At 42.3% G+C, this 26,544-nt stretch overlaps 2 protein-coding genes across 2 annotated transcripts in view; both read left to right on the top strand.

Moving 5' to 3' along the window:
- Positions 1-2,073, top strand: part of GPI (glucose-6-phosphate isomerase) — a 28,275-nt gene extending 26,202 nt beyond the window's left edge. Inside the window, exons 15-18 of the mRNA XM_005907771.3 lie at positions 968-1,096; positions 1,312-1,387; positions 1,481-1,547; positions 1,665-2,073. Coding sequence (XP_005907833.3) covers positions 968-1,096; positions 1,312-1,387; positions 1,481-1,547; positions 1,665-1,797 — 405 coding nt within the window. The 3' untranslated portion in view covers positions 1,798-2,073. The remainder of the gene's footprint in view (positions 1-967; positions 1,097-1,311; positions 1,388-1,480; positions 1,548-1,664) is intronic.
- Positions 2,074-3,457: 1,384 nt separating this feature from the next.
- Positions 3,458-25,389, top strand: PDCD2L (programmed cell death 2 like). The gene is made up of 7 exons (XM_005907770.3): positions 3,458-7,248; positions 7,363-7,529; positions 7,676-7,736; positions 8,597-8,970; positions 9,853-9,963; positions 15,825-15,973; positions 25,200-25,389. Exons 1-7 carry the CDS (start codon positions 7,141-7,143, stop codon positions 25,328-25,330), a joined length of 1,101 nt encoding a protein of 366 aa, XP_005907832.2. The 5' UTR covers positions 3,458-7,140; the 3' UTR covers positions 25,331-25,389.
- Positions 25,390-26,544: the final 1,155 nt, after the last annotated feature.

The raw sequence follows: 26,544 nt of genomic DNA, 5'->3' as shown, positions 1-26,544 counted from the left end.
CCCATCTATTTGCCATGAAGTGACAGGACCAGATGCTATGATCTTTGTTTTTGGAATGTTGAGTTTTACCATTTCCCTATGGTTGTAGGACCAAGGTCCGGTTTCTTTGTTGACAGCTGGGAGCCATGCTCAACTTCTAGAAACCCTTTTGGCTCTTGGTCTCAGAACCAGCAGGGGTGGGCTGAGTCCCTCTGATGCTTCAGTTCTGTCCTGCCTCTTTAGTTGCGTGTCAGAGGATGACTCACTTGCCTTCCCCTTCTGTTATTTTTAAGGGCCATGTGATTACATTGGGCCCACCCAGATAATCTCCTTATCTTAAGGTCTGTAACCTTAGCTCCAAATCCCTCTCTCTACCAAATCCCTTTTGCCATGCTGTGTACACAGGCATTAACAGCAGGGGACAAAGATCAGGGATTTAAGATCTTGTCTGCCATGACAGCAAGGGGAAAACCACCCCACTCCAGACAAGGGTCCTTGAAGAGGACTGCTCCTGCCTTATCTCGGGTGTGCAAAGTAGCACAGGTTACTGTGGACACAAGCTTTGGATTCGGTGTCCTGGGTTTGAATTCTGATTCTTCCCCTCTGTCCCTCTGGCTGGGATTCAGTGCTGTTGACTTGAAGAAACTGAGGCTCAGCTAGAAAAGAGAGATGATGCCTCTGCCCGTCATGGTCTTAAAAGGTAGACATTGGTAAAGTTCTTAAAAGGGCCCTCAGCAAGTAGTATAGTCCCTGAAGGGTACTTATTGTCATTAGCTAGTTTCTGGTGTCCTTGGATGTGCTCTGTTGTCCCCGCTTGTTCCAAATAAGCTCTAGAGTCGGAGGCAGTCGGGCTAACCCCAACTGTTGAGACTAACCCCGACTGGGCAGTGCCAGGCAGTCTCATCTGTCTGCCTGAAGCTCACACGTGCTTCACGGTGGTACTTAATGTCTCTCTCATCACGATGGTACTTGATGTCTCTCTCATCAGATCCTCCTGGCCAACTTCTTGGCCCAGACTGAGGCCCTGATGAGGGGGAAGTCGACAGAGGAGGCCCGGAAGGAGCTACAGGCTGCTGGAAGGAGTCCAGAGGACTTTGAGAAGCTGTTGCCTCACAAGGTCAGTGCTTCTCTTGGAGTGGGCTTTGGGGTGGCATCCTGGAGTTGGAAGGATAAAGTCGTGTGGCCGTGGCCAGGGAGCACTGTCCTGTCCTGCACAGTAGGGGGCGCTGTCCTCACGGACCTGCCCACCCCAGCCTTGGGCAGGGTGTGCTTCCCTTCTGAAGAGCTGGGGACCATGACTAACTGGGGGACATTCGTGGGTGTTTTCTGAAGGTCTTTGAAGGAAATCGCCCGACCAACTCTATAGTGTTCACCAAACTCACGCCATTCATTCTTGGAGCCTTGATTGGTGAGTAAGCGGGGATGGTCTCAGCTTGGGGTAGGTCTGAGTGGGCTGGGGGAACCCTAACGTGCTTCCCTCAACATGTACCCCCTTCCACAGCCATGTATGAGCACAAGATCTTCGTTCAGGGCATCATCTGGGACATCAACAGCTTTGACCAGTGGGGGTGAGTTGCTGGCTCAAGGGGAGGGTAGGGAATGCCTACCAAAGGTTAGTTGGCTTGTGGATTTCCCTAGTAATGCTGGAAGCCTCCTCATACCCTTCTTTCTCCTCTCCCTGGCAGAGTGGAGCTGGGAAAGCAGCTGGCTAAGAAAATTGAACCTGAGCTTGACGGGAGCAGCCCAGTGACTTCTCACGATTCTTCCACCAATGGGCTGATCAACTTCATCAAGCAGGAGCGAGAGGCCAGAAGCTAATAAACTCGTGCCCAGCAGCAGTCCCTGTTGTGACTGGTCCTTCTTGTCTGCCTGCCCAGAGTCTGCACTGCACGGTCCTGCCCAGAGCACCCTCTGGTTTTGGGCTTGGACCATGAGCCCTTTGAGGGAAGCTGGTCTGGAATTGCCACCCCTGCCCTCTCAGTGTCCACACCCTCTCTGTTCTACAGTTGGCTGAAGTGTTTCAGTGCAACTGATTTTTCTCATCTATGTTTATTGTTCATGTACCAGGAAGAAAAATAAAGATGTCACAAGGGAGGTCATGGGCTTAGCCTCTTTGTCGTGAGATGGGCTCTCTGCAGAAGTCAAGGTGCCCAGTAGGAAGAGTGGTTGCCTTGACTGAGGCTTGACTGTAATTGGTGAGCAGATCCACACTGGAAGATGGTCCCTTGAGAAGAGAGTGGGTGCAGCGGAGCACTGTCCATGTCTCGAGGGCAGCTTGGCCTCTGCAGCTGGATCTCTCCTCTGTCTTCTTACACTGCTCAGGGTGAGGCTTACAGTATTTGCTGAACGGTTTTTAAAACCACAGTGAGATTTTGTCTCTTTTGGGTGGATTCCTGGCCCAGATCAAGAGTGACTGCTAACTCCTGGCCAGGTGCTCAAGTAATTCTTTCCTTTGATAAGGTAGACATTGAAAAAAAAGGAATTTTGAACAAACTGCTCTTTTATCTTCTATTTAAGGTACTTCTATTCAAGATTAAATAATACTTCTGGCCAACTTAGCTGAAAAGGAATTTCATTTAAAGAATTGATGGGACTTTCCATGTTGTCCAGTGGTTAAAAATCTGCCTGCCAATGCAGGGGACATGGGTTCAGTCCCTGGTCCAGAAAGATTCCACATGCCACGGGGCAACTAAGCCCATGCACCACAACTACTGAGTCTAAACTCTAGAGCCCAGGAGCCACAACTACTGAGCCTGAGCGCCCTAGAGCCTGTGCCCAACAGCAGAAACCACCTCAAGAAGAAGCCCGTGCATCACTAAAGAGTAGCCCCAGCTCACTGCAACTGGAGAAAGACTTGGAGTGGCAACGAAGATCCAGCAGAGCCAAAAATGAAGTGAAGTAAAGTGCAAGTCGCTCAGTCATGTCCGACTCTTTGTGACCCCATGGACTATACAGTCCATGGAATTCTCCAGGCCAGAATACTGGAGTGAGTAGCCTTTCCCTTCTCCAGGGGATCTTTCCAACCCAGGGATTGAACCCAGGTGCCTGCATTGCAGGCAGATTCTTCACCAGCTGAGCCACAAGGGAAGCCCAAAATAAATTAGCCAAAAATAAGTTAAGGTTTTTAAAAAAATGATGAGCAGAACCAATGGGCAGGCTAGAGGCTGAGCTTTCCAGATGTACACCCTAGACTATGACACAGAATGATCTCAACCAGGAAAACTACTGCCCCTCATAAGGCCCTGCTGCCCTCGACCCTGTCATCAGGGTGGCCTTGACCCCATCTTCTGGGCTGCCTGGATTTGAGTTGTCCTGTGAAGAGCTGACTCATTGGAAAAGACTGATGCTGGGAGGAATTGGGGGCAGGAGGAGAAGGGGATGACAGAGGATGAGATGGCTGGATGACATCACCGACTCGATGGACGTGAGTTTGAGTGAACTCTGGGAGTTGGTGATGGACAGGGAGGCCTGGCGTGCTGCAATTCATGGGGTCGTAAAGAGTCTGACACGACTGAGTGACTGAACTGAACTGGCTTGGTCATATTCCTTCCTCCAAATAGGGAGAAGTCAGGACAAACTGCACCCATGGAAGGAAGGAATACCCTGATTGTAGAGTGACCATGTAGGTGCAAATGTCCACCTAAAATAATAGAAATTGTCACCACTTCTCATCTTCCTATTGGTGAAATGAGATTCTTTTTTTATTCCCAGAGTGAATGTCCACTTCTCTTCCCACTTTTGCAGAAGTGATAGAGGCTCTTCAACACTCAAGCTCTGTTGAAACCCCTGCTAACCCACCTCCTTTCTTAATACAGCTGATGAAAAGTGAGCTATAGTCCCAGCAAAGGCACTTCCTCTGTTACAAAAGAGCAAGCACACACAAAAAACTTGCAGAGAGGAAAATTCTGGTGGCAGACTGTCTCAGGCCGACTTGGTTTCACACAAAGGATCTTGTAGCAGTGAGACCCCTGAGTTCTAGGCCAGCTGCCGTCTCGTGTCAGGAGGAAGAGGACCTGGAAAACACCAGTTGGCCACATGTCCCTTGGCCCTACCTGGTTTTGCTCATCACTGCCACTGTAATCTCTTACAGCGTCCACTCTGTGGCTGCCAGTTGTTGCGAGTCTTGAATAGTATATGAGTTCTCCAGAGGAGCAGAACCAATAGGATGTGTCTGTATATTTCTATATAGGTGAACAAGGAGATTTCTTATGGGAGGAGGCTTACATGATTATGGAGGCTGAGAAATCCCACAATATGCTGTCTACAAGCTGGAGACTCAGGAAAGCCAGGGGCATAATTCAGTTTGACCCTGAAGGCATGAAAACGAAGAGGCCACTGATGTTAAGGTCCAGAGTCTGAAGGCTTGAGAGCCAGGAGCTCTGATGTGCAAGGGCAGAAGAAGACGGTTGTCCTGGCTCAAGAAGGAGAGAAAATTCATCTTTTCTCCTTCGTTTTGCTCTCTTTGAGCTCCCAGTAGACTGGAGAATGCCCACTCACATTATAGAGGGCAGATCTTTATTCAGTCTACCAATTCAAGTGCTATTCTCTTCTGAAGCACCCTCACAGACAGAGAAAATATGTTTTTACCAGCTATCTGGCCATTCTTTAGCCCGGTTAAGTTGACATGTAAAATTAACCATCACAAACAGCTCTTTGGGTGAGACTGAAACAGTGTTCAACATCTTCATTCTGTATTTCCTCAAATACCAACTGTATCATCATTTGATGATTGCTGTGAGTTTGTCAGGAGGCCCAAACCCTACAAAATCATGAATTAAGTCAGACACTTCCAAGTCTCACACATGCAAGGACTCTTCCCAAGGACTTCACAATAATGCCAGTGTCAGATTGCTTTTAAACTGCTTCTGGAATTCTGGAATGCAGTAGTAATTCACATATTAAAAATTCCTCTTAAGTAATAAGCCTTCATGCTGTGATCACATGTTGATGGAGAGGCTGTAATAGGTAGTGTTATGATATAATCAGATGACATTGGAGAGAGCTCAGTAACTGGCAACCATCAATTTGATGACAAAAGTTTACCTTTTCCAGACTGTGGCCTTTTTCTGGAGGAGATCTTGCTATGTTAGCAAGAATAAGAAGACTTAAAAAAATTTTTTTTGGCGGGGGGGGCATATGGATCTTAGTTCCCTGACCAGGGACTGGACTCGTGCCTCCTGCAGTGGAAGCACAGAGTCTTAAACACTGGACCACCACAGAAATCCCCAGGAAGAATTTTGAAGTTTGTTTCTTATTGCAGTAATTCAGAAATGTATCCTGGGAAACATTTAGCTGAAACAACAAGTATCTACCAAGTCATCCAACCATTTTGGATAGACATGATGAGAACAGCAAGATTGGACTTCATAGTACCTGTAAAGCCATCAGATTGGCAGTAATAAACCAGGAGTAAACCAGGTTTCAGCTCCAAGTCCTTGCTGGGGCTGGAGTCAAACAAAAGGAGGCACCTGTGTCTTTTTTATTTTTTTACACACCACAGTACAAAGCCTGAAATAGTACTTCTGCAACATGCTTTTTTTAAGTCCAATTTATTGAGGTGTAATTTACATATAGTAACATTCATCTTTGGTGTACAGTTCTGACAATTCTATCCAGTCATGTAGCCAGCACAAGTGAGATCTATAGCATTTTCATCACCTCAAGTTCTGGCATCCTTTTGTGGTCAATCTCTGCCCCCTAAACCCAGACTCTCTGGCAAGCATCGATTTGACTACAAAGGTACCTTTTCCAGAATGTGGCCTTTTGTATCTAGCTTCTTTCATTTAGCACTACCTTTTTAAAATTCCCCTGGGTGTGCTACAGGCATCTTAAAATTTTTATTACGGAAAAACTCGAACATATAAAATTCAAATAGCATAACAGACCACCCTGTGCCTCACACCAAACTCGAACAATTATCAATCCAGGGCCAATTTTATTTCATCTACGGACCCCTCCCATCACTACCAACCCTCAGATACATCATTTCATCTACAGTATAGGCATTTCAATGTGTCTAAAAAATGTGGGCTTCTCTGGTGGCTCAGATGATAAAGAATCTGCCTGCAATGCAGGAGACCGGGCTTTGATCCCTGGGTCAGGAAGATCCCCTGGAGAAGGAAATGGCAACCCATTGCAATATTCTTGCCTGGAGTATTCCATGGACAGAGGAGCCTGGTGGGCTACAGTTCATGGGTCGCAAAGAGACACGACTGAACGACTAATACTTTATACATTTTTTCTCTAAAAATTTAGGACCCTCTTTTTTTATTTTTTCCGGGGGTGGGGTGGGGTGGGGGGTTGTTTAGGAGAGTGCTATTCCCCTCCAATTTTTGGGGGGGCTGCCCCTTGGGCAAGTGGAATCTACCAGGGATCGAACCCCGCCCACTACATTGGAAGCTCGGAGTCAGAGCCACCGGACCGCCAGGGAAGTCCCCCCTGATTTTAGATAAAACTTCTCGGCAAGATACCTCACAGTAGATGGTACCTACTTCCTTTCGCGGCGCATTACCAGGGGAAAAAAAAACATCTGGAATCCAGGATATTAAATTTCAGTTCAGTCGCTCAGTCGTATCCGACTCTTTGCGGCCCCATGAATCACAGCACGCCAGGCCTCCCTGTCCATCACCAACTCCCAGACTTCACTCAAACTCACGTCCATCGAGTCGGTGATGCCATCCAGCCATCTCATCCTCTGTCATCCCCTTCTCCTCCTGCCCCCAATTCCTCCCAGTATCAGTCTTTTCCAATGAGTCAACTCTTCGCATGAGGTGCCAAAGTATTGGAGTTTCAGCTTTAGCATCATTCCTTCCAAAGAACACCCAGGACCGATTTCCTTGCAGTCCAAGGGACTCTCAAAAAGTCTTCTCCAGCACCACAGTTCAAAAGCATCAATTCTTCGGCGCTCACAGTCCAACTCTCACATCCATACATGACCACTGGAAAAACCATAGCCTTGACTAGACGAACCTTTGTTGGCAGAATAATGTCTCTACTTTTGAATATGCTATCTAGGTTGGTCATATTAGAACTCCAAATTACATCTCCCAGAAGGTCTAGGAGGGGCGGGGCTGTCCCACAGGCGTCAGCGAAGCGCATGCGCAGAGAGGCGCACCCTCTCGGCTGCCGTAGCCCGCCTCTTCACTTGTTCTCCCGGTCGTCATGGCGGCTGTTCGGAAACCCGTGCTGCTCGGGCTTCGAGATGCTGCAGTGCACGGCCGTCCCACGGGGCCGAGCGCCTGGACCGCAAGCAAGCTGGGCGGCGTTCCGGTGAGGTGGGGCGCGGGAGCCGGGGTCGGCTGGAGCTGGTGTTGGGCTACGGGGTGAGGGAGTGGGCGAGGTCCCTGGACAAAGTCAGGGTCTGAGCGCCTTCCTTGTCCTCAGGACGCCCTGCCCGCCGTGGCAGCTCCGAGGCCGGTGTGTGAACTGTGCCGGCAACCGCTTGCCCTCGTGGTGCAGGTGTACTGCCCGCTGGAAGGCTCTCCTTTTCATCGACTCCTGCACGTGTTCGCTTGCCCTCGCCCTGAGTGCGGTAGCGGCGGGGCGCGCAGGTAGGCGGGGAAGTAGCTGAGCTGCCCACAGGATTTATGTCGAGTGGGCGGGAGCGGCGGCCGCGCCAGCTGCACCGGGAGGGGACTGGCCAGCCCTCCGGCAGTTGGCGATGCAGTCCTCACCGCGGTTTTTCTTTACTATGAAGTTGGAAGGTGTTCCGCTCCCAGTGCCTGCAGATGAGAGAGAAAGAGACTCAGGACGCTCAGGTAACGCAGTTGTGACTATCATATTGTTGTTTAGTCGCTAAATCGTGTCTCTTTGCGACCCCATGGACTGCCTGCAAAGATAGGACTGCAGAACAAAATCCAGCTTTTCTTTCCCAATAAATGTTGCTTTATATATTCACTGAGTTCTTAATGTGTGCGAAGCATTGTGCTAGCAATAATAGGAATAAAAAGGTGGTGTTTGCCTATATTTCTTGGGGTTCAATTGCAGATAATAGAAAAGCGTTTTGACTTTTTATAGCTGAGACTGATTTAAAGTTAAGTTTTTCCTTATCTTACTAGATAGGCTGGAGGAAATTACTCCAGGAGTGACCAGCAGAACTACACCTCAGAACTGTCCTGTCAGGGAGCTGCCATGACACCCCTCATGCAGTCTGGAAGCCCAGATGTATTCTGATGAAGTTGCCCTTGTCAGAACTGTTGACTCCAGAGCCTTGCTCTGTCTCCATCTACATACCAGCTGCCTTTTGCTTCATGGTCACTCTTTCTACTTCATTCTGTCAAGTTTGTCTCTCTAGTGTTCCTTATGAGCGGACCCCCTGACCATATCTAGAACCCTAGCTGCTTAGGAGTCTGGGAAATGTAGTTCTTTCTTACCAGCTTCTGTAGTATATGAAGCACAACTGAAAGCGGTGTTGAAGAAACCACCATAGTATATCTGCCACAGTGCCCCTGAAAAGGAAACACAACATTCCTCACCTCCAACATGCTTTTGAGTAAACCATGAGGTGCTGGAGTGGGAGGGGCAGATGTAAGGTTCCTTCAGGAAGGTGAAGGATTAGGTGGCTCAGGAAGCCAAGGGAACAGTGTGCTTGAACCTCATTCGCTGGGTATATTTCCAGAAACAGGAAAATGGCCTCACAGCTGAGGATTGGTGTGAAGGTGCAGATGACTGGGGAAGTGACAGTGAGGAAGCGTCTCCACTGCAGCCTGTCTCGGAGTTTGGAAATGATTCGAGCAATGCCAGGGACAGAGACTGGACCTCCCAGCTCCAGGACCTCCACCTGCAGGATACTGTCCCAGGTGTTGCTCCTCCTGCACCTCCTGGGGGAGGGCCGGCCTTGCCTCCTGCGGTGCTGCAGTTCCTGCCCTATTACATCTGTGTCGTCGATGAGGATGACTACACGGACTTCATCAGTCTGGACCATGCTCAGAGCCTTCTGAGGGAGTATCAGCAGAGAGAAGGAGTTGATATGGAACAGCTGCTTTCCCAAAGGTGAGTGTGTGTGCTGTTGAGTTTGAGAGGTGGTTTGATCAGGAGGCTTCCAGAGTTGGTACTCTTTGGTTTTATCCTCAAAACTGGGGATACTTTTTCAGGCAGAACTTTTTCAGGTCTGACACACCTACAGGCGTGTTGGTGTTTGAAAATACTCCATAACGGAGAAAGACATGACAAGAGCCGGTGGGTATATGACTTTTTATTTTGTTTATTTATTTGTTTATTTTTGGCTGCCCTGAGTCTTTGTTGCTGTACACAGGCTTTCTCTAGTTGCGACGAGTCGGGGCTACTCTCTATTTGTAACGTGCAGGCTTCTCATTGCAGTGGCTTCTCTTATTGCAGAGCTGGGACTCTAGAGTCTGGGCTCAGTAGTTGTGGTGCATGGGCTTAGTTGTCATGAGATATGGGGGAATCTTCCTGGACCATGGATTGAACCAGCATCCCCTGCACTGCAGGGCGGATTCTTAACCACGGGACCACCAGGGAAGCCCCATGATGACTTTTTACATTGCAGATAATTATCCAGTGTTGAAAATGGCTAAGAAGCAGGGCTTGGTAGAAAGTTGGGCAGGGGGTTACTGTTATTCGTTATAAAGTGTTAAACTTATGATTTTTAAGTTATGTATGTATATTTTACTGTGGTAAAGTTTTTAAAATTGTGTACTCTGTTTCTTTTTTAAAAACTTATTTATTTATTTAGGCCGCCCAGAGCAGCTTGTGGGATTTTAGTTCTGCAACCAGGGATTCAATCTGGGCCCTCAGCAGTGAGAATGTGGAGTCCTAACTAGTGGACTACCCGGAAATTCCCTGTGTACTCTTCTAAATACAGTAATTCTCTGAATGTAGACATACAAAAGTGTTTTCTGCTTTTCTTTTTAGTCTGTCTAGTGATGGTGATGAAAAATATGAGAAGACTGTAATTAAAAGTGGAGATAAGATGTTTTACAAATTCATGAAGAGAATTGCTGTTTGTCAGGAGCAGATTTTAAGGTAAATGCACATTTCCTTTTATTGTTTTTCTTGGTGATGCAAAAGTAATGTGTGTTAGTTAGGAAAACACAGAAAAACAGAACAAGAAAACCAAAATCTACAATATTCCCCAAACCAAGAAGCTAAGATTTTAGTGTATTAAGTTTAGTTATTTTTTACATATCTGGATGTATATGTATAAGTAGGTATTGTGTGTATTCTTTTATTGTTGTGAATTGGGGTCATGGAATATAGCTATTCTCTTTTCATAAACATTCATTGGTATTGAGGGTTTCCCTATGTATTAAAAATTCTTCCAAGTGATTTTCTTCTGTTTTGTTTTATTTTTTGCCTCCCTCCCCGCCCCCCTCTTCTGTTTTAAATTTAAATTTAAAACACATTTTAAGACTCAAAAACATAGAAGTATGTACATGTGCATATATGTATAAATATAACGGAATAATTCCTTTCCTACTATTCATATCTATCAGGTCATCACTGTTGGTAGTTCCTGTGTGTGCTTATGTAATTTCTTTATGCATGTCAAAGCAAATGTCACATGTTACCTTCCTTTTTTTTTTTAATCACAAGAAAGCATTCAAGAAACATTCTGTTTCCTGCTTTTTCAACTGTGCTATTATCTATTATTGTATCTTTTCAGAACATTAAGAACTATATTAAAAAAAAAAAGTTACTGTAGTCCCATGTCCATTTTACTTGTTGACGGACTTTTAGTGAGCAAGTATTTCTCTAGGATGCATTTCCTGAAGTGGCATAGTTTAGCAGAAGGGTTTATGCAATTGTGGTTTTAATTGCTAGCACCCAGTTTTCTCCCATTGGACTTTTAATTCCTGCTGGCAATATATGATCTTTAATTCCTACTGGCAACCTATAAGTGCCTGTTTTCCGATGGCCTTGCCAGCAGGGTGAGGTTCATGCTTTTGTATTTCTGTCAATTCACGGTGAAAAAGGGCATCTTGGTATAATATTACCTGATTTTTTTCTTATGAATATCTTCTTCTGTGTTGTGGAATTACTTCTGTTGGGTGGGCCAAAAGTTTGTTCAGGTTTTTCTGTAAGATCTTACAGAAACCTTTTTGGCCTCCCTATTGTCTATTCATAACCTTTACCCATTTTTCCATAAGTTCTTGTTCCTTTTGATTTTTAGGAACTTTTTATATATTAGCGAGATTATGATGATTAATTTTATATGATTAAAATCATCATGATTTATTTTCTGGGCCTGTTTGTTTTTTGACTTTGCTTGTGGCAGTATTGTTGGGTGTTTGATTGTTTCCATCTGGATTGTTTCAGTTTTGCATAGTTTAGTTCTGCAGTATGCATCCTGTTTACAACTCCTGGAATGTCGTAGTGATTTCTGTCTAAGCTAGTTCTAGGAGCGAAATTGAGGATTGAAATTTTGAAGTTTAAAGGTTCTTGATACATATTGTTCGACTGTAGTTTTTACTCCAGAGTACAAAGTCAGACTTTACTCTTGATTCTTGGCATCCTAATTTTATTGATGATAATTCACTTTATTTCTCCTTACTTTAATTAGGCATGACAACTAGAGATGCTGTGTTGAAAACATGCCCAAATTATGAAACCTTCAAGCCCCTCAGTAGTGACAGTAATTCTTAGTTGGAGACCACCCTTTGGGAGGGGCCTCTTCACTGATGAGACTCAATGCTCACACTGATCCTGTCCTCCTCCAGGGCTGAGTTATTGTGTGCTGGGCTTGGAGTTGGTCCAATAACAACCGCTCTTGGTGCTGGCCACAAAAGTACCTGGTCTGGTCAGAGGAGACAGGACACTATATGCTATGATAGGTGCCCAACGGAGATGTGAACAAGTGTGCCAGCAACCCAGAGGAGGGACCAGGGGCCTTTGCCTGTTTCATCAGGAAAGGCACCATGCGGGAGACACACTTGGAGCCCCTAGCCCATACCCTGTAGGATAAAGGCCAAGGATGCTTTGTGTCACAGAAGTAACTGATGAAGGAAAAAGATAGCCAAGTGCATCATGGCGGGATAGGGGCAAGCCAGTGGGCTGGACACCATGGTGTCTGAAGTGAGAACAGCTTGGTTCTTGCCTCCCACAGCTCCAAACCTTGACCTCCTTTAGGACACACACCCTTGTTGTCCTCCTTGACAGACTGGGTACTCCCCAGACTTGGTGTCTAGAACTGGCATGGATTAGGTATGTTTTCAATCCATTTCTTACTAAAGAATTTGTATTTTATTCTGTAGCCAGTGGATGCCAGGGGAGTGATATGATCACTCGAGATTCAAGGAATCCAGGTGAGAGATGGTATAAGGTTTTGGATCAAGGCAGAGGATGTGGGAAACAGGGAATGAGTTTGGGAGATGTTTGTATAATGGCAGTTCTTGGTGACCCTTGGATATGAGAGTAAAAGATTGGAAGGCAACAAAGTGGTTTTGAGCTTCTGGCTTGTGAAATTGGATGAGTGTTGATGCAGTGCTGGAGATGGGGATTTCGGAGGGTGTTATTTGGGGGGTGGAGTCTTGATTGTTCTTAGACTACAGAGTGTGTCTTTGTCAGTTTGATTTACATCTTTGAAACTAAATCTTTGTTATAGTAGTTTTGGTTTTATTTCCCTTGCACATTCTACTTTACAAGTTTCTTATACCGAAGCCATAATACTTTGTAATAAGTAACAACTGCCCAGAGGATATTGAATAAGAGGTCTTGGAAGTTCAGGGCCTGGGTTTTCCATTTCTAGTTGAAGGTCCATGGGCAATTCACTTAACCTTTCTTATCCTCAGTGCCTCGTCTCCAAAATGAGGATGATAATACAACTACCTATTTCTTAGGATCCCTCTGGGAACTAAATGAGGTGATGATGAAAATACTCTGTACAACATCCATAAATACTGACTGTTGTTTGAAACCCACTATGCTGTTTTGGGGAAGCAGAGATCTATAAGGATCTCTTAATGGTATTGGTGTACTTATGTATTCATGATCTTTGGCAGTGAGGACAGTATGTTATTCTCATGCAAAGCATAGTACCTACATATAGTAGGTATTTGTGATACCGGTACATTTTCAAACATGGTAGGGATGAAAAGAACCTTGGTTTTGGTCTTAGAAGACTTGGCCTTGGGGCAGATGACTATTTACTCTTCTGTAAAATGGGCCTAATGCCTACTTTGTAGGATGTTTGGAAGGATTCAGTGAGCACGTTCATTCATTCAGCTAATATTTACAGAGTCTACGCCAGATGTTAGGTGCTGTTATAGATGCTGCAGGTACAACAGAAAATGACACAAAGTCCTTGTTTTTATAGATTTTACCTTCTAGTGAGAGAGTTTAAAAATTTAAAAAAAAAAAAAAATCACATTGTGTGATTTCCACAAGTGATAAATGAGGAAAATAAAACATAACTATTCTAAATAGGATGTCACAGAGGCTCTCAGAGGAAATGACATATCCAGCAGGTTATAGTATATAAAAATGACAACACAGGGAAAACGTGGAAAAATGGGTCTAGATACAGTGGTCAGAGTAAAATCACGTGGTCTCTCTATCCTAATACCTGGTTACAGTGAATATAAAAAGTAAAAATCAACCAAAAATAAAGTAGAAAAAAACAAACTTTAAAAAGAAAATCCCTTCCATCTGCATTGAAATAAGGAAAGAAACTTAATACCATAAAACTCAAAGTGGCAATCCAGGATGTGATATCACTAAAAGTCTAATACAGTTCTGGATGCCTCACATGTATTTATTTATATAGTTAACTTTCTTTTCACAGAGGAAGGTACATTTCTGTACCTTCAGTGTGAGTTCTAGCCATTCAACCTTCTTCTCTCACTTCTTGAAGATACACTGATAAGTCCACAGCATCCTGAGAATTGTGGTAATAATGTTGAATCTGGAAAGAAGCAAACAGGAGAAGAATCTGTATCTTCTGCTGTAGCGCTTTTGGCCACACAACTGGGTGTGGTGCGGGTGAAGATACAGGGAATTAGGAACTGCCTCTCAGAAGCAAAAGTTGGGTTCCATGATACGATACAGAAATGATAAAGAAGTCAAGGGCAATTTCTTGCCCATTAGAGTGGAATCCCCCAACATGTAAGACATTTTACACTATCTCAGTAAAAAGGAAGCCCAGGTGTTCTAGTAGATTGCACTGAGTCTTACAGAACTCTACCCCCACCCCGATTCACCTACAGAAGAGTACAAGAAATGAAAAATGTGTTTGGAGAAGGGGAAAAGAACAGACCTCTGATGTGAGATTGGCAGGAAGTCAGTAAGAAAACCCACACGTTTTGGAGCAAACTGGTGGTCTAAACAGAGTTGCCCTCTTGAGGCCTGAACTAGCTGAAAAGTGGCAGGCCACCCATGTAATCATACTGTTGGTAGTAAAATTAGAGAAGTGAATAGTGCATACAAAAATGCGCCAAGAACCATATCTGGAAGAAAAGATAATCTGAGGAACACATAATTCCCAGCAGAGTTTTCAAGATACAGATGAACTTTGTAAGACAATGTGTTCAGTAAAACCAAGAGCTCAAAGTTGAGAAAATAAGATGCCAAGGGAAGTTGAATTGCTAAAGAAATCAAGCCACACATTGCGTATCTAATAAATTTAGAAGTAGTCGACTTGGCTGAAAATCAAAGTACTGATGTGAAGAGAGTTTCAAAAATCTCATGAATGCTGAACAAAAAGACAAAGTAATTAGAAGGCGCTATCTTGGAAGGTCGGAGAAGGCAATGGCACCCTACTCCAGTACTCTTGCCTGGAAAATCCCATGGACGGAGGACCCTGGTGGGCCGAGGTCCATGGGGTTGCTGAGAGTCGGACACAACTGAGCGACTTCACTTTCACTTTTCACATTCATGCATTAGAGAAGGAAATGGCAACCCACTCCAGTGTTCTTGCCTGGAGAATCCCAGGGACGGGGGAGCCTGGTGGGCTGCTGTCTATGGGGTCGCACAGAGTCGGACACGACTGAAGCGACTTAGCAGCAGCAGCAGCATCTTGGAAGGTGGATAAATATAATTGCTATAAAGATAACAGGTGTCCAAAGAAGAGAACTCAACAAATGGATCCAAAACAATACTCAAAGATAAAATAGAATATTTTCTCCAAAATGAAATAAGAACTAAATCTGCGGATATTAAAGTACATTGATGACAAGAGTGATTGAAGTGAGAGACTTAATCTGGTGGTTGTTTTAAAAATATTGTCCATGAGGGTCCTATTGTATGGCACAGGGAACTGTAATCAGTATCCTGTGATAAACCATAATGGAAAAGAAAGAAAAAGAGTCACTTTGCTGTACAGCAGAAGTTAAACACACATTGTAAATCAACTATACTTCAATGAAATTTTTAAAAGCATAAAGTGTGTCTGAAAAGTTCATCATTTTGGCTATGGCTCTCCATGTATTTATTTTCTTTATGGGTTAGTTTTTTCTGCTTCTTTGCATATCTAGTAACTTAAAAAAATATTTACTGGAAACTGTATGTTGGAGGAAAATAGATACTGAAGTTGATACTCATCCCTTAGGGGTGCACACCCCTTCTTCTGTAAGGCCAGAACTGTGGGGAGCTGAGTCTCAATCTGCAATTGAGCAGAGTCTGGGCTTTGTTGCAGTTTTAGTTAAATTTAGTTCAATATTAGCTTTAGTGCCTTCATCTAGACTTTAAATCAAGCATTGATAAGAATTCAGATGTCTTGCTATCATTTCCAGCCTTGCAGCTAGTTTTCTGGGCCTTTGATTTTCTTTGCTATCTGGTTTTGCTCCGGATATTCTCCAAGAAAGAAACAAAATCGATTAAGTGTAGTCTTGGATGTTAACATGTGACTTGTATGTGGCCTTAATTCAGCGTTCTTTTTCTCCTTATTCTAGGTACTCCTGGAGTGGAGAACCACTTTTTTTGACCTGCCCTACATCAGAAGTCACTGAACTCCCAGCCTGCAGCTACTGTGGAGCCCGAAGGATATTTGAGTTTCAGCTTATGCCAGCACTGGTCAGCATGCTCAGAAGTGCTAATTTAGGTAAAGGGCCCTTTATTTATTTGAGTTTGTGGGTTTCTGGCACTAATTTGGGATTAGTTTTTAAAATGAAAACCTAGTGTTTCATCTTTGTTTCCTTATAAAATATAAGCATTACAGAAAATTTGGGAACTTAGAATAATTTTTAGGAGACATATTTGTTGCTTCCGTTCGGGGCTAGTATAAATAAAGTTGCTTTGAACATTTGTGTACAGGCCTTTGTATGGACATAGGCTTTTGGATTAAGTATCTAGGAGAAAAGCAGTTGAATCGTGCGGTAGGTGTGTGTTTGACTTTTTAAGACACTGCCACCTTGTTTTCTAAAGAGCCTGTGCCACTTACATCACAACTGACAGTACATGAGAGTTGCACCTCCTTGGCAATACTCGACACGGTCTGTCTTGTTCATTTCAGTCTCATGAGTGTGTAGCGACATCGCATGGTTTTCATTTGCGTTTCTCTAATAACTAATGATTTTGAGCATCATTTTCATGTGCTGATTTATCACTATATATTTTCTCTGGTGAAGTGTCTGTTCTAATCATTTTCTCTTTCTAAAATTTGGGTAGTTTGTCTTCTTATTGAATTCTGAGAGTTTTGTATGTATTCTGGATACAAGTCCTTCATCTGGTATATAATGTACAAATATTTTCTCTAAGTCTAGCTTGCCAATTTTTATTTTTGGGTTTTTTTTCTTTTTTTTTTTAGTGTAGACTTTATTCTTTAGAAGCTTTCAATTTACAGAGAAATTGCGAAATAAGGACCTAGAATTCCCATATACCTCACGTCGTTTCCCCTTTATTAAAATAAATTTATACTAATACAGTACTTTTATTATAATTAATGAGCCAATATTAATACATTATTAACTAAAGTCCATAGTTTATTTAGATTTCCTTAGTTTTTACCTAATATCCAAGAGCCCATCCAGGATATCACTTAGTGTGTCTCTTGCCTGTGATGAAAATTCAGACTTCCTCATTTTTCTTAAGCAAGATTTTTTTAAAAGAAATATTTATTTATTTATTTGGCTGCACCAGGTCTTTGTTGCAGCATGTGGGATTTTTAGCTGTAGAATGTGGGATCTAGTTCCCTGACCAGGGATCAGACCTGACCCCCTGCATTGTGAGTGTGGAGTCTTAGCCACTGGACCACCAGAGACATCCCAGGACTGCCTCGTTTTTGATGACTTTGACAATTTGTGGGGGTACTGGTCACTTATTTTGTAAGATGCCCCTCTTTTGGATTCATCTGATTTTTTTTCTCATAATTAGAATGAGACTACAGATTATTGAGAAGAAAATCATGGGGTGTGGGGTAAAGTGCCATTTTCTTCCTGTCACTCATCTTATCAAGGGTGCCTCTTTAAACATTGATTGTTGATGTTGGCTGGTATTTTAGGTTTGTCCACTTGAAAACAGTGCCTTTTTCTCCCCCTTCCATAAAGTACTGACTTGTCTTTTTATTCTCTAAACTGTCCTTTTAAAAACAGTTTTTAATTTTGAAGCACAATTTATTAATCTTTTCTTATATGAATTATGTTTGTGATATCTTGTCTAAGAAATGATTGCTTAGCCCAAGGACACAAGTTTTGTTTCTAGTTTTACATTTAGATTTATGTCCATTTTGAGTTAAATTTTATATATGGTATAAGGTATGGTTCAAGTTCCTTCTTTTCCATGTGAATATCCAGTTGTTTCAGCACCACTTATTGATAAGACTCTTCTTCTCTGCTCAAGTATCTTTTACCTTTGTTGAATATTGGTTGTCCATATATGTGTTAATTTGTTTCTGTACTCTTTATTCTGCATTCTGTTCCATTAATCTGTTTTTCTGTTTTGACACCAGTGCCACACTATCTTGACCACTGTAGCTCTGTAAGATTTGTTGTTGTTGTTTAGTCACTACGTCATGTTTGACCCTTTGCGACCCCATGGACTGCAGCATGACAGGCTCCCATGTCCTTCACTGTCTCCCAGAGTTTGCTCAGATTCATGTCCATTGAGTCCATGATGTTATCTAACCATCTCATCCTCTGCCGCTCCCTTCTCCTTTTGCCTTCAGTCTTTCCCAGCATCAGGGTCTTTTCCAGTGAGTCACTTTTTCTTATCACGTGGCCAAAATATTGGATTTGTAACTTGGTTGTATCAGTCTTTCAGCTTTATTCTTCCTTTTCAAAAATATTTTGACTCTTCCAGATCATTTGCATTTCTGTGGGTTTTTTAAAAATTGCATTTTATTTCTTAATTCTTTAACTGAGCTGTCCGATAAGTTAGCCATTCTATATGTGCATGCTCAGTCACTCAGTCATGTCTGACTGTTTGCGACCCCATGGATTGCAGCCTGCCAGGCTCCTGTGTCCTTGGGATTCTGCAGCCAAGAATACTAGAGTGGGTTGCTATTTCCTCAACTTCTTAAAAAAGTAAAAGACTTTCTGGGATTTTGTTTGGTATGGCGTTGGTTCTCTGGATCAGATCGAGGAGAATTGACATCTTAACAATGTTGAGTCTTCCAGTCCATGTAACTAGTATATCTCTCCATTTATTTAGGTTCTCTTTAATTTCTTGCAATAGAGTCTTATACTTTTCGGTGTAGAGTCTTGCATATCTTTTTTCAGTTTTGTGTCTATGTGTTAAATGTTTTTTTATGCTATGATAAATGGCATTTAAAAAATTTCAGTTTCTGATGTTTGCTGCTAGTATTAATATGTTTAAATATAACTGATTTTTTGAAAAATGTATTATAAAATACACGTACTTAAAAATTGACCATTTTAGCCATTTCTTTAAGTGTATAATTTAGTGATATTAAATATATTCACAGTGTTATGTAACTGTCACCACTATTTTATTCCCAGAACTTTTTTGTTATCCCAAACAAAAAAATCAGTCTGTACTCATTAACTACTCTGCCCCTCCCGTAAAAGAATGAGCCCCACCCCCCACCCCAGCTCATTTTCTCTTCCCCTAGTTGCTGGTAACCTCTATTCTGTCCATTTCTGTCTCTTTGAATTTGCCTATTCTAGACACCTGACATAAGTGGAATCATATGATATTTGTCCTTTTGTGTCTGGCTCATTTCATTTATCATAATATCTTCAGGGCTCATGTTGTAGCATGTATCAAAATTTCTTTCCTTTTTATAGTTCATTCATGATATACAGAGTTCACTGTATAATACAGATTTTTTAAATTCTTTAACTTGGTGGTGGGACTTTCCATCTTTTGGCTACTATGAGTAATGCTGCTAGTAACATTGGATACAGATACATTTGAGTCACTGTTTTTAGTGTTTTTGGGTATATCCTCTGAATGGCATCCCTGGGTCTTAATTTCTTTATTTTTTTGGCTGCACTGTGCAGCATGTGGGATCTTAGTTCCCCGCCCAGGGATGGAACCTATGCCCCTTGCAGCGGAAACATGGAATCCTGACCACTGGACTACCAGGAAGTCCCCAACCATGTCATCTTAAGAGCTGTCAACACATATGTGGAAAACAAAGACAAATCAGTGACCTAATTGTTTACCTTAAGGAACTAGAAAAAGAAGACCAACCAACCAAAACTCACAGAAGAAAGGAAAGAATAAAGGCTAGGGCAGAGCCTTTAAGGATAATATAAAAACAACAGAAAACTGTTCAGAACCAAGTTTTTTGCTGTGGATTCGTTAGGATTTTCTACATATAATATCAGATCATCTGTATTTCCTAATATATATTTTATGGGGCTTCTCAGGTGGCGCTAATGGTTAAGAACCCACCTGCCAATGCAGGAGACCTAGAGACTTGGGTTCAGTCCCTGGGTTGAGAAGATCCCCTGGAGGAGGGCATGGCAACCCACTCCAGTATCCTTGCTTAGTTGCAAAGAGTCGGACACCACTGAGATGACTTAGAGCTTCATATATATATATATATATATATGTACATATATGTACATATATATACACACATACATATTGCTGTTTGCTAAATATAAGTATTTTACATGGACTAGGGACTGATTACATTTGATCTTTATAACCACTGAGTATTCATATGTGTATTTAAAGTACTTTTTAGAACAGACATGAAAATACTGAATTCACAAAACATGTTTATCCATTGTACAGTATTTTAAAAGTTATTGTGGTTTAATTTTAGGAGCAGAAATTTTCTCTGTTAAGATTATAAGCTAACCAAGGCACACATTTGGCAAAATCATACACAGTTGAGGAATAATGGCTTCTACCTCTTTGCACAGCTGCCATAGTCACTCATGTATAATGAGTGACTCACTCATGTATAATGAGTGAGTCACTCATGATGATGGGCTTTCTTATGTCAACATTATCTTTTTCCAGTTTATCAATAATTACCTAAGATGCATCATGTACATTTTTTCTTTTATTTCAATATAATCAGTAAATCTTTCCTCTGTGGTGATGAACGTGTTCTTAACACGAACACGCTTTGTCATGTGACGTCACTGTCACATGGGCTACTTCTTGTACACCATCAAAAGCAAGGAAAATTGTTTGCTTTTTATATTCCCAACTTAAATTTATATTTCAATTTAACCTGATTTCTCAGGACCATTTTACATATTCTTTGAATTGCATTAAACCCATAAGAAAGTGAAACTGAAAGTCGCTTAGTCGTGTCCGACTCTTTGCAACCCCAGGGACTATACAGTCCTTGAAATTCTCCAGGCCAGAACATTGGAGTGGGTAGCCCTTACCTTCTCCAGGGGATCTTCTCAACCCAGGAATTGAACTCAGGTCTCCTGCATTGCAGGCGGATTCTTTACCAGCTGAGCTACCAGGGAAGCCCTAAAAACACACAGGAAGAGATCACTGTTTATCTTTATCTACATCACTAGCTATATGGACATTATAATAACATGTAAGTTTTACTTCATTGAAAAGCATTTCAGGGTTTGATCTTAGTATAATTTTTCAAAGGGGTAACTTATTTCTAGGACAAAATATAGCAACAGCTAAAATAATTTGGGAGACTACTATTTCAGTTTCTTTAAATTTGTTACTTTCAGGGGCTTCCCTCCTGGTCCATTGGTTAAAACTCCCCACTTCCATTGCAGGGAGTGCAAGTTCAGTCCTTAGTTAAGGAAGTTCCACTAGTCGTGAGGTGCCACCAAAAAAAAAAAGAAAAGAAAAATCATCACTTTCTAGTAACTATCCTAGGAACTGATGAGTTCTACATATGTTTTAAACAATTCTTATTTGAAAACATCAAGATGAAAAACTGAATGTTTGTGGTCAGATTCTGTTATCATCATTCTAATAAGAATATTTGAGTTGCAGATAATTTGATTTTGTTCTGTTAGTGTGGAAATGTAAGTACAGAGACAAAAACAAGCATTCTTGGAAAAAAGATCAGATCAATAGAGATAATTTTACTTCCTCCTTTCTGATTTGGATGCCTTTTATTTCTTTTTCTTGTCCCATCGCTTTGTATAGAACTTCTTCATTGAATATAAGTTGCAAAAGTGGGGATCCTTGTCTTGTTCGTGGTCTTAGGGGAATAGCTTTTAGTTTTTCACCATTGAGTATTATGTTAACTGTGAGTTTTTCATGTATATGGCCTTTTTCAGTTTGAGGAATTTACCTTCTATTCCTCATTTACTGAGTGATTTTTATCACTACAGGGTTTTGAATTTTATCAAATGCTTTTTTCTGCATCAGTTGAGATATCATGTAATTCTATTGATTCTATTAATGTGGCATATTACACTGATTTTGGTATGTTTAAACATCTTTTCATTCTTGGGATAAATCTCATTGACTCATAGGATATAAACCTTTTTATAAGGTCCCCTTTTTTGGTTTGTTTTTATGAGTTTAGTATCTTCTTTCATATCTTTGGGATGTGTTCTATTTTTTAAATTTTTACTTGTTTCCTGCATTTTCTATTTCCTGCAGTTTACCTTTTTTTCTCTGCTTGTTTTGATCCCTGAGTTTTCTATTGAAGATTTTCTGTAAATATCTGGTAAACCTTGGAAATCACCATTATTTGCCCATGTGTAGGATCATTCCAGTCATCATTCTTGACATAAATGCAGACAGAAAGTTAAAATATATGTATGACTAGAAATTTTTTTTCTAAAAAGGAAAAGATTTAGTAATACTAAAGTACTAGAATAAATTCATGAAAATTTAACATAAGAAAAATTAAGTGTAAGTGAAGGAGCCGCTGGACTTTTTAGGTAATGGGTTCTTTATTAAAAGAGGCCCTAGTTTCTAAAAGATCTTCTGAAATTAAGAAAATTATATTCATTTCATATTTCCATTTTAAATAGTTTGTATTTGACCCTTTAATAGGTAAGGAAATGTTTACCCTACTCCATCTCCACATATTTTAGTATCAGTTTTGCTTTATTAAAGTTATCAGTCTGTATTTTGGAAACATAATTCTCATAGCTGTTTAGCCTGTGAATTCTTTATGCTGTTCTCTCCTAGTTGGATTCCACCATGTAATTGCCTCAAAGAGGGCTCGCAGGTGTGAGCCCTAACTAGTCTGCCTTTCTAGTTGAAGGACAACTTATATGTAAAGTTATTAAGCCCCACTTTCTTTCTTCAAAACTTGGTGAACCCCATGCTGTCAGCTTCTAATAGTGAGGGCCCCACCAGCCCTTTTATCTGGTACCTCCTGTCATCTCCCATGGCTGGGCCTCACTGGAAGTACATTTTTCTGAAAATCCCTGAGATCTTTCACGATCATATAGATATCTTTTGGCATTGAATGTTGCTTTGTGGAAGTCTAAGGGTGGACTGATGCCCCTCCACCCTTTGTAACTAACACTGACACCATAGAACTTTCTTTATCCATGAAGTCCAGTCAGTGAACTAACAGGTCTTACAGTCCCATTGTTCTGTAATTCTTATTTACTTATTTTAGCTGCACTAGGTCTTAGGTATGGCATGAGAGATCTTCGATTTTTGTTGTGGCATGCAGGACCATTAGCTGCATCATGAGAACTTTTAGTTGAGGCATGTGGGATCTAGTTCCCTGACCAGGGATTGAACCCTGGCCTCCTGTTGAGAGGGCAGAGTCTTAGCCATTGAACCACGAGGGAAGTCCCTTGCAGTTTTGTTTATCATGGGATCGGATGGGTCTTCGGACTTGCATATTTAGTTTTTCTTGTTTTCTTTCTTTCTTTTTAAGTTGGCCATGCCGTGTGGCTTGCAGGATCTCAGTTCCCCAGCCAGGGGTTGAACCCACACCCTCGGCAGTGAAAGTGAGGAGTTCTAACCACCAGCCTGCCAGAGAATTCCCCTGAATGTCTTTTCCGTTGAGTTTGTAGCTTTTCTGTAGAAGCAACACCAGTTGGTTGGGTCACCTTTCTCTTCTCAACTCCATGATAACATCTTTTCTCTTTCCCTCTGCATTCATTGAACTTTTTGGAAGCCTTTCCTTTCTACCTGTAACTAGATTTCACCTGTCTTTTCTGTTTCTTGTGGTTGCTGATGTTTTTTCATTACATGTATAACAGGACTGTTTTGATCTCCATATGCCTCTTTCTCCTCCCTACCCTTCAGTCCCCACTGTGGGAGGTCTCTGGGTTCATGTATAATACTCAGCTATTTCATATTTTTTTCTGATTCTTTGCATCTCCTTCTTTCCTCTCCTGGTGGTTACTATTACTGAGGCTGTAGCCTTCTCATGCCCTCTACAAACTGCCTGTTATGCATTTTAGTTGGGAATTTTCTCAAATTCACCAGGTTATTTCTTCAAAATCAGCTCTATTTTACCCTTTTTTGGGACTGTCTTTGACTTTCTTTCCATTATCACCACCTACATTTAATATATATATATATTTATTTATGTATTTATTTATTTGGCTGCTCCAGGTCTTAGTTGCAGCATGAAGAATCTTCTATCTTTGTTGTGGTATGCAGCATGCTATCTCTTTAGTTGTAACATGTGGGATCTAGTTCCCCAACCAGAAATCGAACCCAGGCCCTCTGCACTGGGAGCATGGAGTCTTAGCACTGGACCATCAGGGAAGGCCCAACTGCCTACATTTTTTTTTTTAATTTTTATTTATTTATTTTTGGCTTTGCTGGGTCTTTGTCACTGCATGGGCTTTTCTCTAGTTGTGCCAAGTGGGGGCTCCTCTCTAGTTGCAGTATACAGGGCTTCTTTGGCAGTGGCTTCTCCAGTTGCGCAGCATGGGCTCTAGGGTGCTTGGGCGTCAGGAGCTGCAGCACGTGGGCTTCAGTAGCTGTGGCTCCCACACTCTAGAGCACAGGCTTAGTTGCCTCACCAGCTTAGTTGCTCTGCAGCATGTGGGATCTTCCTGACCTGGGGATTGAACCCATGTCCCCTGCATTGGCAGGCAGATTCGTTACCACTGAGCCACCAGGGAGGCCCTGCCTACATTTTTCCTTTGCTGCTCCAAACCAGTTGCTCAACTCATCCTGTTGACTCCTGTTTTCCTATTCTGATATCAACAGGCTTTCTTATTACTCATGTTCTCTTGATGCCATTTTTCCTGGCTCCATCCATTGATACATTTCTATAAATTCTTATCTATTTTCTGCTTTTTGCCTGTATCCTTTCTTGGACGTAGTGTTCTGTTAGTATGACATTTTAAAATGATCTTCAACGTCAAATAGTCTGGATTTGGCCACACCACACAGGATGCAAGATCTTAGTTCCTCGACCAGGGATTGAACCTGTGCCCCCTGCAGTGGAAGCACAGAGTTTTAACCACTGGACCACCTGGGAAGTACCATATTTTTAAAGTATATTTTGCTTATCTGTTTTTTTTTTTTTTTTTTAATCAGCAGTCACTTTCTATAGGAATACTGTGACTGTATTGTGACTGAGTGCTAATGAGCACTGTTTTTGCCTTAAGTAATTATTTTTTCAGCTTGTAAGGTAAAACCACTGCCTGTGGCAACATCAGTTATCCTGATATTGAGCAATCCTTCTCCTTCCTATTAGCGTCTTCTGCTTAACCTTTCTGCTTTACAGATAACACTCAAGATGTGCCAGGCTCTGTTCCAAGTATCTTGTATGTACTAGCTTATTTACTCCACACAGCAATCTTATCATCATGATAAATACATAATAATATCATAGAGGTGAAATCACTAGGTGGTAGAGCTGGGTTTGAACCCAAGCAGTGTTGTTCCAGTGTCTGGGCTATATTCACTAAGCAAACTGAATATTGAGTGTATCTCCTAACACTTTTTCTTTATTGGAATCCTGATTATGTTGTATTTTTCAGATCTTTCTGTGGAATTCGGAACCATTCTAATTTACACATGTGAGAAGAGTTGCTGGCCTCAAAATGATCAGGCGCCCATGGAAGAGTTTTGTATTATCCAAGAGGACCCAGATGAATTATTATTTAAGTAGTGCATTTCCTTTTATTTATATAAATTAAACTTTAATGTTTAAATTGTCTTTTTACCTCATTTTGACTCAGAGTTTATTAGCTCTTGTTTCTGTTTGCTTTTTGGCACCTGTGATGGGTCTGGAGCCAGGATTTAGAACCTCTCGTTTATGGGCTGGTTAGCCCTTCAGGGTCAGTGGCCTGCGTCCACAGAGGCAGCTCAGAACGTGGCTCCTCTGTAGCCCACGGGCAGGTGATCTTATGGAAGACCCTGACGGGTTCTTGGAGGGAGAGGCAGCTGTAGCGCTGTGAGCAGCAGCTAGCCATGTATTACCCCTGCAGCCTCTGCATTTTTGCTGTCCCTGAATGCTGACAGAGCATACTGCTGGGACTGTTCCAGCTGCTTGAGGCTTCTGCCCTGTGACATGAACTGTTGAAGCCTACCACACTTTCCACCCTCATCTACTTCCACCTCTTGCCCCTTTGTCTCTTCTGGACATTGTCCCTCCACCCAGCTATCCACCACTCATCTCCCCTTTCTCCATTTACATTTTATGTTTTTGACTGCTTCCTTGCCCTCTCCCTGCTTCCCAAGGTGGGGAGAGGTACGTGGGGAAAGTGGCTGGCCGTGTAGAAGAAAGCAAGGGTGTTGGTTATAGATATTTCAGGAACACTGGGTTTGTAGGGTTGAGGCTGGGTGTGGACCTGCAGAGAGAGGTTTTTTGTTTGTTTTTATTTATTTATTTATGGCTGTGCTGGATTCATTGCTTCAAGGACTTTCTCTGGTCGCACCAAGCAGGGGCTGCTCTGTGGTTGTGGTGCACGGGCTTCTCGTTGTGCCGGCTTTTCTTGTAGAGCACAGGCTCTGGGGCACGTGTGGGCTTCAGGAGTTGCATCTCCCGGGCTCTAGAGCACAGGCTCAGTAGTTGTGGTGCATGGGCTTGGTTGCTCCATGGCAACTAAGATGTGGATCTTGCCGGATCAGGGATTGAACCCATGTATCCTGCAATGGCAGGCGGGTTTTTTGTTTTTTGTTTTTTTACCACTGAGCCACCAGGGAAGCCCTGCAGAGAGAGGTTTTGATTCTTCCTCTCTGTCATGTTGGAGAAACCATCACCAGTTCCCTTGTGGCACTTCTGTTGTGGGCAGATAATCCCTCAGACTTCAGACCACTCACTCCAACTGGAGCAGAATACAGACTGCTCATATCAGGTACATCAGACTGCAGGTACATCAC

This window comes from Bos mutus, chromosome 18 (assembly GCF_027580195.1).
Source record: "Bos mutus isolate GX-2022 chromosome 18, NWIPB_WYAK_1.1, whole genome shotgun sequence".
NCBI classification, from domain to species: Eukaryota; Metazoa; Chordata; class Mammalia; order Artiodactyla; family Bovidae; genus Bos; species Bos mutus.
This window is presented reverse-complemented; position numbering and strand designations above follow the sequence as displayed.

Excerpts from the sequence above, each read along its gene's own strand:
- PDCD2L (XM_005907770.3), top strand. The coding sequence starts at position 7,141 with ATGGCGGCTGTTCGGAAACCCGTGCTGCTCGGGCTTCGAGATGCTGCA. Across the intron at positions 7,249-7,362 it reads GCAAGCTGGGCGGCGTTCCG|GACGCCCTGCCCGCCGTGGC; the intron begins GTGAGGTGGGGC and ends CCTTGTCCTCAG. Across the intron at positions 7,737-8,596 it reads AAGAGACTCAGGACGCTCAG|AAACAGGAAAATGGCCTCAC; the intron begins GTAACGCAGTTG and ends GTATATTTCCAG.